At 44.6% G+C, this 19,024-nt stretch overlaps 3 protein-coding genes across 3 annotated transcripts in view; 1 reads left to right on the top strand and 2 right to left on the bottom strand.

The window, feature by feature from the left end:
* The window catches only part of LOC309562972 (uncharacterized protein), a 581,033-nt gene that overhangs the window by 139,204 nt on the left and 422,805 nt on the right, over nucleotides 1–19,024 (bottom strand).
* The window catches only part of LOC309562915 (uncharacterized protein), a 523,709-nt gene that overhangs the window by 391,157 nt on the left and 113,528 nt on the right, over nucleotides 1–19,024 (top strand). The window lies entirely within an intron of this gene.
* LOC309562668 (uncharacterized protein) overlaps nucleotides 17,411–19,024 on the bottom strand; it is a gene marked incomplete at both ends in the record, with an annotated part of 46,549 nt that continues 44,935 nt past the window's right edge. Inside the window, one exon of the mRNA XM_082266946.1 lies at nucleotides 17,411–18,878. Coding sequence (XP_082123072.1) covers nucleotides 17,443–18,878 — 1,436 coding nt within the window. The remainder of the gene's footprint in view (nucleotides 18,879–19,024) is intronic.

The raw sequence follows: 19,024 nt of genomic DNA, 5'->3' as shown, positions 1-19,024 counted from the left end.
AGAGCACATTCCAACCAACAGACACCACTCTGGACAAAAGACGGACGACCGGTCGGCGGAAATTTGTTGCGTGTGTACTAGGCTTTAGTCTATCATGAATGCTGCTACCAGACTCATCCACCTTACCAAGACTCAGTGTCCTCCACCCCTCTCTGCCAATCCCTCCACGGTTTTCTTTTCAGTGTCCTCCACTGGCCTCCATTCAGTGCCCTCTACCTCTCTCTGCAAATCCATTCACTGGCTTCCATTCAGTGTCCTCCTCCCTTCTCTGCCAATCCCTCCACTGGCTTCTATTTAGTGTCCTCCATCCCTCTCTACCAATCTCTCCACTGGCCTCCATTCAATGTCCTCCAACCCTCTCTGCCAATCCCCCCACTGCCTTCATTCAGTGTCCTTCACCCCTCACTGCCAATCCTTCATTCAGTGTCCTCCACTCCTCTCTTCCAACCCCTCCACTGGCCTCTATTCAGTGTCCTCCACCCCTCTCTGCCAATCTCTCCATTGGCTTCCATTCAGTGTCCTCCACCCCTCTCTGCCGATCCCTCCACTGGTTTCTATTCAGTGTCCTCCACCCCTCTCTACTAATCCCTCCACTGGCCTCTATTCAGTGTCCTCCACCCCTCTCTGCCAATCCCTCCACTGGCCTCTATTCAGTGTCCTCCACCCCTCTCTGCCAACCCCTCCACTGGCTTCCGTTCAGTGTCCTCCACCCCTCTCCCCCAATCCCTCCACTGGCTTCCGTTCAGTGTCCTCCACCCCTCTCCCCCAATCCAAAAAAAAAATTAAAAATATTAACAACATACAAAGTCTTCCATAGTTCTGCTCTGAGCTACATCACCAACTTTGTCTCAATAGATCACCCAAACCGTCCTTTCGGCTCCTCCCATGACCTCTATCTCTGTCATCGCCTCATCCCATGCTCACCTCCGGGAATTCTTTATAGCCTCTCCCATTATCTGAAACTTCTACTCCCCAATCTGTGCAAATATAAAGTAGTATCTTATTACCGCCTCTTCTGCCAGCTCTAGAAATGTCGCTGCTCTACTTCCTGCAGACTCACCCCTCGCCTGGAAATTCTTATTTATACCTGACATCACTTCCTGTCTTCACCAGACATCACTTCCTGTCTACCATAGAGACTTCCTGTCTGAATAGACATGAGATCGCCACCTTTTGGAACTCAGATGAACTGCAACCCCAAGAAAGGTCTCATAGCGTGAGCACGGCCTTGTGCGCTTTTATATACACTATATTACCAAAAGTATTGGGACGCCTGCCTTTATATGGAGATTAACTTTAATGGCATCCCAGTCTTAGTCCGTAGGGTTCAATATTGAGTCGGCCCACCCTTTACAGCTACAACAGCTTCAACTCTTCTGGGAAGGCTGTCCACAAGGTTTAGGAGTGTGTCTAAGGAAATGTTTAACGATTCTTCCAGAAGCAAATTTGTGAGATCAGGCACTGATGTTGGACAAGAAGGCCTGGCTCGGAGTCTCTGCTCTAGATCATCCCAAAGGTGTTCTGTCGGGTTGAGGTCAGGGCTCTGCGCAGCCCAGTCATGTTCCTCCACCCCAAACTTGCTCATCCATCCCCCCTTTTCCAAGGTATAGGAGTGTGTCCTATTGTTTTAATAAAATCTTTGGAGGTATTACATACTAAACTATGGTAGTTTCTCTGTGATTATGAGCTCTGTCTAGAGATTACAACGGGGATAGCCATGAGACTAACAAGATAAGGAGAGAGGAGATACCGAACGGCCTCTGAGAGAGAGCAGGACCATCCCCAAGGGAGTCTACACATCTAACTACCCCTGATATTGGGGAACAGGCGTTTCTAGAACTATAACATAAGTCTAGGTAACAGGTATGGGGCCACTCTCATATTTTTGCTAGCTGGTGGAGCACTGGAGAAGATGCAGCAAGCGCTTACAGCACAGGGATTTGGGGATTCTAGGACAATATCCCCCCGGACATATCCCCCCAGACAATATCCCCAGGACATTATTCCCCCGGACAATATCCCCCCTGGACAACATCTCCCTGGACAACATCTCCCTGGACAATATCCTCCCTGGACAATATCCCCCTAGACAATATCCCCCTCTAACCCTAACCCTATGTCCAGGGGGATGTTTTCCGGGGGGATATTGTCCCTGGGGATGTTTTCCGGGGGGATATTGTCCCGGGGGATATTCCTCAGGGGATGTTGTCCCGGGGGGATATTATCCGGGGTGATGTTGTCCAGGGGGGATATTGTCCAGGGGGATGTTTTCCCGGGGGATATTGTCCGGGGGGATATTGTTCCGATACCGATTTGGGTTTTAAACACCAGTAGATTTGTTTATGTAGAGCAGTGGTCCTCAACTCCGGTCCTCAGGGCCCACTAACAGGCCAGATTTTAAGTATTACCTTGGGGAGATGCAGACTAGAGTACTGCAATCACTGAGCAGCAAATGATATCACCTGGGATGTATTTCAGTTATCTTGCAAATCTGGCCTGTTAGTGGGCCCTGTAGGCCAGGGTTGAGGACCACTGATGTAGAGTATCACTGGTGAAGGCTATACAGTGCTTATGAAAAGTATTCACAGCGCTCATTTTTTCCCTCAAAATTCTGCAAACAATCCCCCATATTAACAACGTGAAAGTTTGTTTGAAATCTTTGCAAATTTATTAAAAATAAAAAAGGAAAAAACTCCCATGTACGTAAAGGCCCGTACACACGTACCGATCGTCGGCATACAAACGTCGGTGGACGAAGGATCTGCCGATTGTACGCGTGTTAGTATGGTGCCTCCGACAGATGTCTGCGCACAATCCGCGGACAAAAGTCTTTCTTGCAAACATGAAAATATTTGTATGCCGACACCAGAACGGACGATTGTTCGCCTGTCAGTACACAATTCTGCCGACACACAGCTACAAATCCCAACACGCATGATCAAACCAAATGAGTTCCCGGAAGAATTTTCTCTAGTAAACTCAACATTTTATTCAGAAAGAACTTTCGGCTCGCGGAAGTCCAAGAAATAGGTGAAATGCGGAGCACATGCTCATCTTGATAAATGTGAGAAGAAGGAAGATGCTGCTCATAATGCCATACTTTTCTAATAAAAAGGCATGTGTTCTGTTATGATGAAGATAATGTTTGTCTATTCTATCTGTTCTATCAAATTTTAGAATTAAATAATTTGAACTCTTCACCATTATTTTTGTATTTTCACACCAAAGATCTAACTATTGATATGACCCTTTATTCTTGTCTGAATTAATGTCTAAAACATATTTTTCAGGTTATGCACAATATTAAACATGTTAACAAATTCAGATAGGCCATTTTTTATTTTAAATTTTCTTTATTTTTTGGATCTCAGCAAAAAAAAAACAAAGCAAACATCAATACTTTCCGTATAACTAAACATAAAAAAGGTCCATTTGGACAAAATTAAACTAGAAACTGGCAAACAGGGGTAAAATAAATAATAGGGGGTTACACAAATTAAAGTTGCTGGTAACTGTAATCAGGTTGCCATGAGGGCAGGTTTGGATCCTGCTGGCCATATTGCCACTGGCCATGTGGCATTTGGCGAGGTGGTGGGTGTTGTGGAGGTGGAGGTGGAGGTGGAGGTGGAGGGCACGGGTGCTCCTGGCATGCGTGGCTGTGCTCAGTAAGTATGCCGTTTTCTGCGTTTTGCAGCACATCCAGAATAATTTTTCTGGCATACTGACACTGCCTGAGGTCCACCTTATCCAGGATTTTGGCAGTCATATTCCCGAAGGACTCATTGGCCTCCGGTTTCCGACGTAGGGCTATGGTGGCCTCCTGGATAAACTCGTCAGTGATATCATCCACGTGCTTCCTCTTTTGCCTCCGTTTGGCAGGAGGAGGTGGTGGTGGAAAGAGTTCCGCAGGCTCCTCAGGCTCCACAGGCTCCCCAGGCTCCTGGCTGCAACCTGGCTCCTCCTCAGTGACACTTCCCTGTTGATGAAATGAACAATTGATTAGAATGTTATAGTGTATATAAAAATGCATGTTTGTTATATTATTGTGAACAAATAGCAGACTTTACATACAGTGGCATATCTAGGGTCTCCAGTGCCCTTGTTGAGGAGCTGTATTTGGCAACAACCCCCCCCCCCCCCAAGATCAATGTAAAACTGTAACCCACCCCCCCAAAAAAAAATTAAAGGGCATTAAAAGTTTCTAATTTGCCCCTTGTTTGCCCAGTGTAGAGCTCTCTAGTGGGCAATCATTGTCTCAGGTGTGAAAAAGAAAGAGAGGGTTGAGAGCTAGAGAGAGGGAGAGAAAGAGGGGGTGTGAGAGAGAGAGGAGGGGGTTGCAGAGAGAGAGGGGCCTGAACTTGCAGAGGACTTGATGTAGGGCATTGAGGGTGAAGCAGTGCAGGGAAACATGAATAAGGAAGCCACCTGCCTTGCTGACCCAGAGTGAGAGACCAGAGACATGGAAGCAAGGATGGATGGATCATTTGCAGGAGCTGTTAGTTTTGTATTAAAAAAGGTTGAGCCAGAGGAATGCTGAGGCTACAGCAGTGTTTGTTAGGACCAGAGGTGTGCTGGGGATGCAGCAGTGTTTGTAAGACCAGAGGTGTGCTGGGGATGCAGTGAGAGGCAGTCTCAGTCTCCTGGTCTTTTGGCTCAGCTGCTCTCAATGTTTTACACCTGCATGAAGCTGCTCTCAATGTTTTACACCTGCATGAAGCAGCTCTCAATGTTTTACACCTGCATGAAGCAGCTCTCAATGTTTTACACCTGCATGAAGCTGCTCTCAATGTTTTACACCTGCATGAATCCGCCTGCAAACTGGGGGTTCTGGGGTGTGCAGGCTGAGTGGATTGTTAAAATAAACAATAAAACAATGCCAATGTTTTTGTGACCCACCCCCCTTGGCCTGCGCCCCTGGCGGTTGCCTGTCATGCCAACCCCTTGCTATGCCCGTTTACCTAAAGGGTCAATTATGGTTTAGCTTATAATTTTGTTACATGATTACATTTTAGCAGACAATATATTGTGAAATGCCATACCTGAGTAAAACTCTCCTCCAGGAAATCCTCATCCTGGCTTGGATCTACCGACACTGAGCCCTCTGCCGAAGTAGAAGGCAGTGTTGAAATTGACGGCCTGGATTCCATGGTGTCTGCCAGGAACCGCATGTTATCAAAGTACCACAGCCGTGGTACATATACATTCCGTGCCCCTGCTCCAGACTGGGTGGACTCCTCTATTTTTTTTAACTCCCGCCTGTAGGCAGTGCGAATACTGTTTATTTTTTTGCGGATATAAGTAAAATTTGCCCCAGGACAGACGGGCTTGTAGAAGGCCACCAAATGTTCCATGGCCTGTTTTCTGAGTTTTCGATTTTTATAATCTGCGGACTTGACTTGCCACAAACAGGGCAGTTGCCTGAACTCATCAATAAAACTTATTAAAAAGTTGTGGGTGGTGAAATTGTCCACCATATTGCAGGACAGTATATGCCTGCAAGACACAAAACAACACAAAACATATTAAAATAGCATGTATTTTGGCACATAATAAAGATATTCCTAATAAAAGCTGTATAGGGCCCAAAACACACACTTTCTATTAAAAGAGTCGTACCTTTGTTTGTGGGGAAAAGTCGTGATTCGCCGCTCGATCGTGCTCCAACTCTCGATATGTCCGCTAGCGAATCGTCGGCCGAACGATCTGGCGTCCTTTAAATACAGCGCAGGCGTCAACTCCTCCTCCAGTGGCGGGCTTGTGCAGGGGTGTGTACGTGCCGAAGATCAGGCCTACATGCGACACTCACACCTGAGGCAGTGGAATAATCATTGTTTAATTAGGAACCATGTCTCAACAATCTGGGAGCTCAATTAGTGGGGGCCGAAGTGATTGGGCCACCCGAAAATCAAGGGCTACACCCATGTCAAAGCCAGAAATGGTGGAGATGGTCTCCATTTTAGAAAAAATGGATTACGATGGAAAGTTGGCAAATTACGATCGGCCCAATGCCAGGAAAGATGGCATCATGGACAAGGTGGTGGCCTGTTTGGTCAAAAAATTCGGTGTCGAGCGATCGAAAGATCAGATTCGGAAACGGTGGTCTGACCTCAAACACCGTGAGCAGGATCAGCTTTCCCAAATCCATCGGATTTTGAAAAAAAGTAAGTTTTATTTTTTCTTTATTTTTTTAATCATGCAATATGTTTTTTATAATTTTGTGTATGTTGTATTAACATGTCTAGATTATAATGTCTATGTAAAAAGTTAGATTACTCATTTTAGTTGTCATGTCGTGATTTGATCGATCTATTGTTGATGTTTTAGTATATGACATTAAAAGTCAGGAAGCCATAGTTAAAAATATATGTATTGTGTTGCAACGAACGTTCTTTCCTGCACGAATCTTCTCAGCAAACATTCCTATTAATCACAGATTATTATTCAAACCTTTAAATAGGAGAAAAACGTAAACTCCGTGCCAAACTATGGGAAAGGAGGAGGAGAGGTCTGGCAGCTCCATCGGCAGTTGCCGAACAAGATGAGGACATGGGCACAGAAGGTGGCACAGATTCCACTAAAGGTAATTGGTTCCTATGCACTGTCAAACATTAATGTACCATATTTTTCGTAGATAACCATGTACATGTCTTCATATTTGTTACTAAAAGAGCTATCAAGCAGGGCACCATGTCCTAACAAATGTACCTCTTGTGACTTTTATGATATGGCCAATGTTTTGTATTATGTAGATGAAGACATTATTCCGGAAATAATCCTGGTGGAGCCAACAAGTGATGAGACACCAGAGCAACAAGAAGGTTGGTAGTCACAGATTTTTGTGTAGTGGTATCATAGAAATATGTGTATTTGCAATGATTGTTTAACCTTATATTCTTGTATTCCCTTACAAATTTACATTGCAGATGTTGCATCATGCCAGGATGTGGCATCCCCAGCCAGGTCAGAAGCCCGATCTCCTGGCAACTTGCCAAGCAGCATGGAAGCCAGTTCCGAAACTGTGGAGGAACCAGGACCAAGTTTCCAAGAGCCAATTGTGTGCCCACGTAGGTTTTTTCAGAATGATTTTTATCAGTGTTATTTTTAGCCTCCAATTTACAACACTAGTTCCCTATGGGAGCCTCTTTATTTGAATGGAAGTTGCACCGTAAGTCGGATCAGGATGCTCTGACTTGCGGGGCCACTTGCGTTGTGAAGATTTTTGAGGGGGAACTACACCCAAAAATTGAACAACCCACCGTGGGTGTCCCCCCAAGTTCACAACCAGGCCTTTTGTGTGTGGTATTGAGTTTGAGGGTATGCCCACAACAAAAAGACAGCGTGGGTTACCCCCAAAACCCCTACCAGACCCTTATACAAGCATGCAGCTTGTCAGGCCAGGAAAGAGAACGAGCAAGCGGACCAAACACCCCCTGGACCACAGCAGGACACATGCCCTCAACATGGGGGGGTTTTGTTGCTTTGGGCCAGGGGGCCTCTGCACCGCACACCCAAAAGCACCTTACTCCCATGTAGAGGAGGACAAGAGCCTCATCCCCACAACCCTGTCTGGTGGTTTTGGGGGGTCATGCGGCCAGGGGGTTCCTAGGACTTTGGAAGCAACCTTTAACAAAGGGTGGCCCCCAGATCCCAGACCCCAATCACTATGTGAATGGGTATGGGGTACATAGTACCCCTACACATTAACCACATAAATGGAAGTGTATGTGAATAACGACAGGAGACGTTTATGAAATGTTCTTAAATATCTTCATCCGGTCTTCTCCACTCTGCTCTTTGGATCTTCTCCTCTCCACTCTTCTGCTGTCCAATCTTCTGCTCTTATGTTGTCTGCTCTTTTGCCCTAGGCTCTTCTTCTTCCTCCTGTCCTCCTCCAATGCTGTTGCCGTGCATTCTGCCCGTCTCTGGTCTCTGCATCTTAATATATATACATTACAACCATGCCCTCACAATGACGTCATCATGCGTTCACACCCCTAATGAATATATAGTAAGCTCAGGAGACCGGCAGAATCATCAGCAACAGCATCGGAGGAGGACAGGAGGAAGAAGAAGAGCCTAGGGCAAAAGAGCATAAGAACAGGGTAGGTATTAACTCGAGAGGAATTTAAGATTACCTGCACACCAAATGTTTCTCTATTATTATGACCTCATGTAGGTGATTCACATTGACTCATTTTTTTTTAATTTTTACAGACCATGTTTTACATAGTTGCACATTAGCCAAATTGACCCGTGAGGCTCTCCAATGCTGCGCAGACCTGGAACAAATAAAGGAGACTGCAACGGCATTACAAATCAAAATGCGCAATTTTGTGGACATGATTGGCAAATTTTAAGCCACAATTTTACTAGGTTTTTAATGTTTGTATTGGGATGTTCCTGATGTTACAATTTTTTAAGAATGTTTTAGGGCATTTTAATTACACTCAGATGTTAAAGAGTGTACCCAAGTTTGGGAAAAGCACTTTACAACACCCTAACCCTAACCCTAACCCTAACCCTAACCCTGTGAATGTTTGATACTAAAACGTTTTTACATTCAACAATGTGTGTTCAATTCTTTATTAGACTTTAGTTGGGGGGTCGAGGTCTAAAGCTGTGTAAAGAAGCACTAAATGTATGATGGCTGTCCTATTCCCATATTTACATGTTAATGAAAGCATTTTGGTCACTGCCATATGCGAGTTGCTGGAGGTGTCAATGAAATGTTAAAGATACCCCCAGTTTTAACGCATATCACAGTGCGATCTGACATTTCACACAGGATCGGATCACACAAGTTTGAACGATTGTGCGATCCTATCCTGATGCGGCTGAATAAATGCATCATGTGCGACTTTTGTGCGAGTGCAGTGCGAATTGAGCCATACAAACTGTATAGCTGATTTTCGCATGAACATCTGATCGCATGTAATAAAGGAGCAGTGCGCTACGATATTACATGCCATCAGATGTGCAGTGTGAATTGAGACATACACTTTGTATGGCTACATTCGCACTGAACACGCATACAAGTCGCACATGACCCTTTATTTCTGATGTATCTGGATTGGATCGCACAGTGCTTAACACTTGTGGAATACAATCCTGTGGAAAAAGTAAGTGGCGGGTCACCCTTATGCAATGCTGGAAGGCTGCAAAGTCGCAGACTTCCCGCATCGCATAAGTGTGACTCAACACTCAAGGTACTAGCAGTCCTAGGATTCAATATGGCATTGATATTGCCAGTAGCAATCAGTGTAGGGAGATCAGTGTAATCTATAGTGTATTGCTTGTTCGTTGCTCTAGTTCACTTTCCATTACCTATATATATAACACTTTGAGATGAACAATGATCAAGTTTCACATAACACTGACATATCCTAACATTGGTGGGCAGTGAGAAGGATGTCATAAATGAACACAACATAACAGGTGTAGGTACTTTGTTAATACCCTAATGTATTATATGAAATATATAGTATGGGCAACTTCTGGACAATGAACACCAATGTAAGGTGACATTAGATGAACCTTGGGTGTGACCTAGTTCTCAATGTGACAGGGTTTGTGTACATTTTGTGGGGTGCAGAAGGCCCTTGTATTTACACCACTGGCTAAAAAATAACACATGGCCATCATCACTTTGGATCAGCTGGTGAGAGACTACAGTCAAGAAACACACTGATGAATGTATTAACCCTTCCAAAGTCACACATATATAACACATGATTAACCCAAATAATTGTGTTTGGCATATGTGCCCAAATGATTATAATCCACAATACAGAATCATTGCAATTTTTGTTTAATGTGTTGAAAAATAATATATCTCTGACATTTATCTTGTGTGTCCAATCTTTAACAAGATTAATGGGTGTGTGACAGTGATTGCTGCCAGGACACAGCTCCTCTCCCCACGAAATAGTCCAGATATTCCTGGCGGATCTGACGGGCCCTGTGTGATGCCAATGCTGACCGTCCAACTTCCATTGACGTCATGGACTCCACTTGGTTAGAAGGTTGGGCCTCTCCACTTGTACCTGGCATAGCAGGGTCAGTATCCAGTTGCTGCAATACATAATTTTGTGCATTCCTGCGTAGGAAGTTGTGCAAAATGCAGCAACACAAGACCACATTATCCACTTTGTACAGTGCCAGGTTTATGGACGTCAGGAATATCCGGAACCGGTTGGCCATTATCCCGAAGGCATTCTCCACAACTCTGCGAGCTCTGGACAACCGGTAGTTGTAAATCCTTTGGTCTGGGGTGAGGTTCCTCTGAGGGTAGGGCTTCATGAGATGCTCCCCAAGCGCAAAAGCCTCATCTGCGATAAACACAAAGCTCATACCCTCAACAGTTTGCTCCCTGGATGGCAGGTTCAGAGTGCCGTTCTTTAGACGACGAGCGAACTCCGTCTGATCAATAACTCCCCCATCCGAATTGCGGCCATTTTTGCCAATATCCAAAAAAATAAACTCATAGTTTGCATTAACTATGGCTAGCATGACTATACTAAAAAAACCTTTATAATTATAATAAAATGTGCCGGAATTCGGAGGGGGGACAATGCGGACGTGCTTCCCATCAATAGCACCCCCACAATTGGGAAAATTCCACTTCTCCAGAAATTGATCAGAAATCTCCAGCCATTGCTCTGCGTTTGAAGGAAACTGTGGGGAAAAAATAAAAAAAAAAAAAAAATAAATAAAATTAGTGCTTGAGCACATCACATTATTAATTACACACACAGTTGTCTGTTAAATGCTTATGCAACTTGCTAAAAAAATATACAACAGGAAGGCAAAGGTTTGGATATGGGGATGTAACATCTACATACATTTCTTTTCAACCTCCTATTGTTCTTATATTGTAAAGGGCCATACACACTAGAAGATTCTCTGAAGACTTTTTCGTGCAGATTTAACTTTTCTATGTAGTGCAAGGGCCTACCAGATTGCATAGGATTTGAAAGTGTTTGTTGGACCTCATATTATTTGGTTTTGGTAAATCGGAAGGATAAATTGTTCTGACAATCTTCTAGTGTGTATGGCCCATTATACTCACCAGCTAGAGCTGAGATTTACAAACTACGGCCCTCCAGCTGTTGCAGAACTACACATCCCATGAGGCCTTGTAATTCTCTGACATTCACAGACATGACTAGGCATGATGGAAATTGAAGTTCGTGAACAACTGGTGGGCCATAGTTTGAAGACCTCTGAACTTGAGCTTTGGTATATGCTGACTTTGAGATTTAGCATGTGGGTGGGGGATGGGTAAGTAAAACTGGGCATTTATACATCAATTAGGGCTTGTGGTCAGTGAAGGTTTTAACATCATTACATAAACATACAGACTCATAGGTGGGAATGGATGGACTGATGTATTTTAGATAAATCATTAACTAGGTACTAAAACATTGGCCAAGGAATAATTGTTTGAGGGAAAGCAATAAAATGACCCAAATTCAAAATACTGTTAACAGGCAATGCGTTTAGGGACACATAGGAGAGAATGGTGGGGTGGTTAGTGGGTAATTTTACAAATGGTTAAAGATAATCTACATCTTTACTACTATGTGCATGCGGACAGAGGGTAGTTTACAAATAATGGCCTGTGTCAATTGCTGTACATCCAAAAACATCATAATTCAGGTGAAACTAGTAATACATGTAATGTAATGTAAAAAATCAAACATACCTTGATATAGTCCTTCTGCAAGACCTTGATGATGGCAGAGCAGGTCTCAGGGATGATGACTCCAAGAGCTTGGGGGGAGATGCCTGTGGTGAACTTCAGATCCTGCAGGCTTCTCCCTGTTGCAAGATACCTCAACGTCGCAATTAACCTTTGCTCAGGAGTAATTGCAAGCCGCATACAAGTATCCTGCTTCAGAATATAGGGGGACACCAGGGCAAGAAGACGGTAAAAGATGGGATCCGTCATCCTCAAATAATTCCTGAAGTCATCAGGATTATTTTCCTGGAGCTCCCTCAGCAAGGACATATGAGAAAATTGATCACGGTTAAGCAACCAATTTTTCGTCCAGGAGGTCCGCTTCTTCTTCCTATTGCTCGTACGTCGTCTCAGAGCCAAAACTCCAACACTAACGACAGCAACGGACGAATTCACGGTCGCCATAATAAATTCTCGAACGATGTCTCGGAAAATAGCGAAATGTCGTCAACCAAACAAATGCTACCGAAATCAGCGCGAGATGCCCAGAAGGGTCACGGCCAAACACTCACTTCCTCTTTTGTAGCGGCGAACGTGCGTGGAACGTAGTGACGTCATTTTCTGTCGGAAGACAAATGTCCTGGGCAAGTTTGGAGCACTTTTCAACAGACAAACAACAAACACACCAGCCGCGAACATTTGTAGGACGTTCCGTCGGCCGACGATCGGTACGTGTGTACGGGGCTTTAGTATCACAGCCTTTGCTCAATACTTTGATGAAGCTCCCTTGGCACCAATTACAGCCTCCAATCCTTTTGAGTATGATGCTACAAGCTTGGCACACCTATTTTTGGGCAGTTTCTCCCATTCTTTTTTGCAGGACCTCTCAAGCTCCATCAGTTTGGAGGGGAGCGTCGGTGCACAGCCATTTTCAGGTCTCTCCAAAGATGTTCAATCGGGTTCAAGTCTGGGCCTCTCAAGGACATCCACAGAGTTGTCCCGTAGCCACTCCTTTATTATCTTGGCTGTGCGCTTAGGGTCGTTGTCCTGTTGGAAAATTAACCTGCGCCCCACTCTGAGGTCCAGAGCAGGTTTTCATCAAGGATGTCTCTGTACATTGCTGCATTCATTTTTCCCTCAATCCTGACTAGTCTCCTAGTTCCTGCTGCTAAAAAACATTCCCACAGCATGATGCTGACACCACCATGCTTCACTGTAGGGATGGTATTGGCCAGGTGATGAGAAGTGGTTTCCTCCAGACATGACGCTTGCCATTCAGGCCAAAGAGTTCAAACTTTGTTTCATCAGATTGTTTCTCATGGTCTGAGAGTCCTTCAGGTGCCTTTTGGCAAACTCCAGGCAGGCTGCCATGTGCCTTTCACTGAAGAGTGGCTTCCGTCTGGCCACTCTACCATACAGGTCTGATTGGTGGAGTGCTGCAGAGATGGTTGTTCTTCTGAAAGGTTCTCCTCTCTCCACAGAGAAACACTGAAGCTCTGTCAGAGTGACCATGGGGTTCTTGGTCACCTCCCTGACTAAGGCCCTTCTCCCCCGATCGCTCAGTTTGGCCGGGTGGCCCACTCCAGGAAGAGCCCTTGTAGTTCCAAACTTCTTCCATTTACGGATTACGGAGACCACTGTGCTCATTGGGACCTTCAATGCTGCAGAAATGTTTCTGTACCCTTCCCCAGATCTGTGCCTCCATACAATCCATTGGAGGTCTACAGACAATTCCTTGGACTTCATGGCTTGGTTTGTGCTCTGACATGCACTGTGAACTGTGGGGCCTTATATAAACAGGTGTGTGCCTTTCCAAATCATGTTCAATTAACTGAATTTAAGACAGGTGGATTCCAATCAAGCTGTAGAAATATTTAAGGATGATCAGTGGAAAGAGGATGCACCTGAGCTTCAATTTGGGCCATAACATTTTTAGATACAAGGCTTGCAGCAAAAAGCTGAAAGGAGGACTCTACCACGGGGTAACACTTAAGCTCCAAAGAGAAAGACTGCCAGGATAGAGAACCTGTTTCCCTGTGATCACGTAATGCTGGGAATCCTGTTCATTAAGGAAATTGTGGGCCAGCTATAACAGAAGTTAAGTGGCTTTTAGAGCATTTCTACTGTATACAGCATATTGCAGAGAGAAGAGAAACATTGGAATACTAGTCAGTACCAGTGTGCAAAAGTGTATTTGCTTTGGAAGAATACATCACCTCTAACATTGGGTGTCCTACGTGTAGATGCTGCTGCATTGTGTAAAGCTATTAGAATAGTTTTGTACATTTTAGAATGGGGTGCCTCGAGACTGTCCATAATTTTAAAGGGTGCCCTGAGATTGTCTATAATTTTAAAGGGTGCCTCGACTTAAAAAAAGTTGAGAAACACTGCATTATTTTTCCATCTGGAGCACTTAGATTCACTGCATGAGTACTTATTGCTTCAGAAGTGAGATATAGAATCCTGGATCACTTAGTCTTAAGCCCCGTACACACGATAAGAAATTTGGAAGGGAAATTTCGTCCGACGACCGATCTGCTGATTTTCGGATTGTTAGTATGGTGCTTTCGACAGCCGACTCCGACTTTTCGGCTGACAAAATCCTGATGTGCAAGCTATAAAATTTTTGTCCTCCGTCAACACACGTCCGATTTTCATCTCATTAGTACAGATTTCGACAGGGAAAAATCTTATGAGCAAGACTAGGCATGCTCAGAGACGAAAGAACACATACAAAGCAATCCAACACATGACATCACTTCTGAAGTAGAATTCTGTCGTACGGGAAAATTCGTATGAAAATAACCTCTTTACTTTCCACATCAGACCTAGCATGCCACAAAAGACGGACGAGCGGTCGGCGGAAATTCGTAGCGTGTGTACGGGGCTTTAGTGGTTACTTAATACTGTTCCCTACAACACTATGGTGTACATAGCCTGTGCAGAGAACGGAGCTGCAGGAGGGGTCTAGCAGGCTCCACCCACTAAAGGCTACCTGCTAAAAATGACATGACTGGGCCATAACATTTTTAGATACAAGGCCTACAGCAAAAAGCTGAAAGGAGGACTAGGGGCAACACCTAAGCTCCATTATAAGAGTTAAAGAGAAAGACTGTCAAGATTGAGAACCTATTTTCCTGTGATCACTTAATGCTGGGAGTCCTGTTCATTAAGTTATTTGTGGGCCAGCTATAACAGAAGTTAATTGGCTTTTAGAGTGTCCCCACTGTATACAGCATATTAGAATACCGCATGTTAGCCTCAATCCTCTTCTACTATTAAAGGGTAGATAGCTCTTGAATGTCTGTATGCATGCATATATATTTAGTACTCTATACTGTATGTCTCATATTATTTTTCCTGTGAATGTAAATAGTTTGTATACACAGCAATCTCGTTCAGTAAAAGTATATTGGTCAGGAAAATGGCCGAAGGAGAACTGGCAGTGTTGCCAATACTAGAAATGGACACATCCGGCACATTCCTGTGGGCACTGGCACACTGGCACCCAATACGGGACAGTTGCGGCCCCTCTCTGGTCTATAAAAGACTGCTGCTGTATTCACCAGATTGCTGGATTGTCACCAGCCTTCCTGTGTTCCTGACCCTCTGTGCATATTTCCTGGTCCGGCTTGCCCTTGACTTGTCTGATCTCTGCTCCTGGCTTTGACCCCCCCCCCCCTGGCTTGTTCTACCGAATCTGCTGCTGCTTGATCACCCATGTATGACCTCAGGTTGTATTATGGATTTGCTACCACTTATCTGCTATTTACTTGCCCTCCTGTGTATGACCTCGGCTTGCTCTTGTTCCTGTTACCTGCCTCCACTACAGACTGAACACCTGTGTATGACCCCTGGCCTGGCTTCCACTACCGCCTCCAGTGTGCACTGTTGTCAACTACTTCTGGAGTTCCTGAGAATCATCTGCCTTATTGTGCATCCGGCTTGTCCCAGTATTCTTCAGGTGATCGCAGGTCCAGATCTTCAGTACACTACTGGCAACCCGTGCTTCTTTGGGCACTGCACTTTCTGTACCATCTTCAGGAGTATACTGCACTCAGCCGCAAAGGGAGGCCTCTCAGCACTTCAGCCTCTGACCAGGTACGTGTCAATATTATTATAGTAATGGGTTTATTTCCTTGGGCTTACTGCAAGAATCCGAGAGCCAAAAAAAAGCAAGAATTTCATCAGATTCCTGGGCTTTTCTTTTTTTAAAGGCTCCCACCCCTTTTGCTCACTCACATGGAATTTGTAGTCCTCTTCCAGCTTATCTGAATGAAGATGTCATGCCTGCAGCATACAAGTTCCAACATTCTTAGCATGGCTGTACTAGTTCCTGTGCCAACTAAACTGCAGAGCACTGCCATCTTGTGGCCATTTGATAATTGCCAATCAGTAACAATGCAGTGTTATGTTTGTATACACAGCAATCTCGTTCCGTAAAAGCATATTAATATAGTAATGAGTTTGTTTCCTTGGGCTTACTGCAAAAATTAGAGAGTCGATAAAAGATAAATCTAAATATCTTATGGTTGGAGGTGGTGATGGCGATGTGGTTGGAGGTGGTGATGGCGATGTGTTTGGAGGTGGTGATGGCAATGGGGTTGAAGGTGGTGATGGTGATTTGATTGGAGGTGGTGATGGTGGTGTAGATGGAGGTGATGATGGTGATGTGGTTGGAGGTGGTGATGGTGATGTGGTTGGAGGTGATGATGACGATGTGGTTGGAGGTGGTGATCTGGTTGGTGGTTGTGATTGGAATTGGTAATGGTGATGTGGTTGGAGGATGTGATGGCGATGTGGTGATGGTGATCTGGTTGGTGGTTGTGATGGTGATGTGGTTGTAGGTGGTGATGGCGATGTGGTTGGAGGTGGTAATGTCGATGTTTGTTTCTTTGGGCTTACTGCAAAAATTAGAGAGCCGATAAAATAAATATCTTGTGGTTGGAAGTGATGATGGTGATGTGGTTGGGGGTGGTGTTGTGGTTGGAGCTGGTGGTGGCGATGTGGTTGGAGTTGGTGATGGTAATATGGTTGGAGGTGGTGATGGCGATGTGGTTGGAGGTGGTGATGGCGATGTGGTTGGAGGTGGTTATGACGATGGGGTTGAAGGTGGTGATGTGGTTGGAGGTGGTGATGGTAATGTGGCTGTTGGTGATGTGGTTGGAGGTGATGATGGCGATGTGGTTGGAGGCTGTGATGTGATGTGGTGGGAGGGGGTGATGGCGATGTGGTTGTAGGTGGTAATGGGGATATGGTTGGTGGTTGTAAGTGGTGATGGCGATGTGGTTGTAGGTGGTGATGGCGATGTGGTTGGAGGTTGTGATGGTGACATCGTTGAAGGTGGTGATGATGCGGAGGAGGAATTATGGGTAGAATTTATGAGAAGGGGGAGCATCGGCTGTTCCACCACGTACAAGTTTGGAAAATAAAACTACTAAGACACAAGATTAAGATTATATTTGCATTTTATAGCAGGTAAATATAAAATGTTACATCTGGAAATGTCATATTTTCAGTCTTATAATGTAGTCTGATCTCCCCTTCTCTCTCATCCATGTCTAGATGCTCTCTCACCATGATGTCTTCTTATGAAGCTTCTGTTAAAAAGCCAGGGAGTATGTTTGACAGGTTCTGATTTTTGTGGATAAACATTCCTGCACTCAGGGCAGGAATCCAGCTTTTCCTATGTGTAGTATATCTGATGTTCCATAAGATTGAACGTTCATGAAGGGCCTTTTCTACACTAAGAAGCTTCGCATTTACTCACCTGTGTGAGACCTACAGTGTTTGTTAAAATCGTACTTGAGCGAAAAACATTTTCCACATTCGAGGCAGGAATACGGCTTCTCCCCCGTGTGAGATCTTTGATGTTTGACAAGGTCTGATTTCTGTAAAAAACATTTTCCGCACTCAGGACAGGGATACGGCTTTTCACCTGTATGAATTCTACGATGTATTTTAAGATGGGAATTCTGTGAAAAACATTTCCCGCACTCAGGGCAGGAATATGCCTTCTCACCCGTGTGAGTTGTTCGATGTTGTAGAAGGCCTGCTTTTTGTGAAAAACATCTTGCACACACAGGACAGGAATATGGCTTTTCACCCGTGTGAGTCCTCAGATGTGCATTAAGATGGTGCTTCTGTAAAAAACTTTTCCCGCACTCGGGGCAGGCATATGCCTTCTCACCTGTGTGAGTTCTTTTATGTTTTACAAAGCCTGATTTTAATCTAAAACATTTTCCACACTCAGGACAGAAATATGGCTTTTCACCTGTGTGAGTCCTCTGATGTGTATTAAGATGGTTCTTCTGTGAAAAACATTTCCCGCACTCAGGGCAGCAATACGCCTTCTCTCCTGTGTGAGATCTTAGGTGTTTACCAAGCTGTGATTTCTGTAAAAAACATTTTCCACACTCGGGACAGGAATATGGCTTCTCCCCTGTGTGAGATCTTTGATGTTTACCAAGGTATGATTTCTGTGAAAAACATTTCCCGCACTCAGGGCAGGAATATGCCTTCTCACCCGTGTGAGTACTTTGATGTTTTACAAGGTCTGATTTTTCTGAAAAACATTTTCCACACTCAGGACAGGAATATGGCTTTTCACCCGTGTGAAACTTCTGATGTGAAAGAAGATGGGCCTTCTGTGAAAAACATTTCCCGCACTCAGGGCAGGAAAATGGCTTCTCACCTGTGTGAGTTCTTTGATGCTTTGCAAGGTTTGATTTTATTGAAAAACATTTTCCACACTCAGCACAGGAATACGGCTTCTCCCCTGTGTGAGATCTTTCATGTAAAACAAAGTCATATCTTCGTGGAAAACACTTCCCGCACTTGGGGCAGGCATAGATCTTCTCACCTGTGTTCAATCTCTGATGTTCAGTAAGAAACGGATTTAGTGAAAAACATTTCCCCCATTCCTGATGTACAGTAAGACTGAATTCAGAGCAAAAACTTTCCCCACATTCAGGACAGAAAAACATATTTTCCCCCTGAATTCCGGCACCATCCCCCACAGTACGAGGTTGCTCAGAGTCAGAGGGATTCCATGGTCTATCCACACTGTGAAGTCCACCATCCATAGTGGAGTTCATTGTCTTTTCTCCTCCACAATCTCCTGTGATGTCCTCATCTTCCATTTTAAAACCTGGAGATAAAGTGAGACGATCCTTTGAGGGTTTCTCCATGGCGTGTCCTGGAAAAATATAAAAACATCGTCAATAGATCTGAGAGGGTTAGTTCACTTACATCAAGATTCCATCTGGATCAGGTAGATATGAGTGAGCAGATGTTCTCTGTGGATGTCCCCAACCAGCTGGGACTCTCCCCCCTCTTCAGTCA

The sequence above is a fragment of the Pelophylax lessonae genome (genome assembly GCF_965119305.1).
Source record: "Pelophylax lessonae genome assembly, chromosome: 9".
Taxonomy (NCBI): Eukaryota; Metazoa; Chordata; class Amphibia; order Anura; family Ranidae; genus Pelophylax; species Pelophylax lessonae.
Note: the sequence above shows the minus strand (reverse complement) of the source record. Positions and strands in the feature narration are given on the sequence as shown.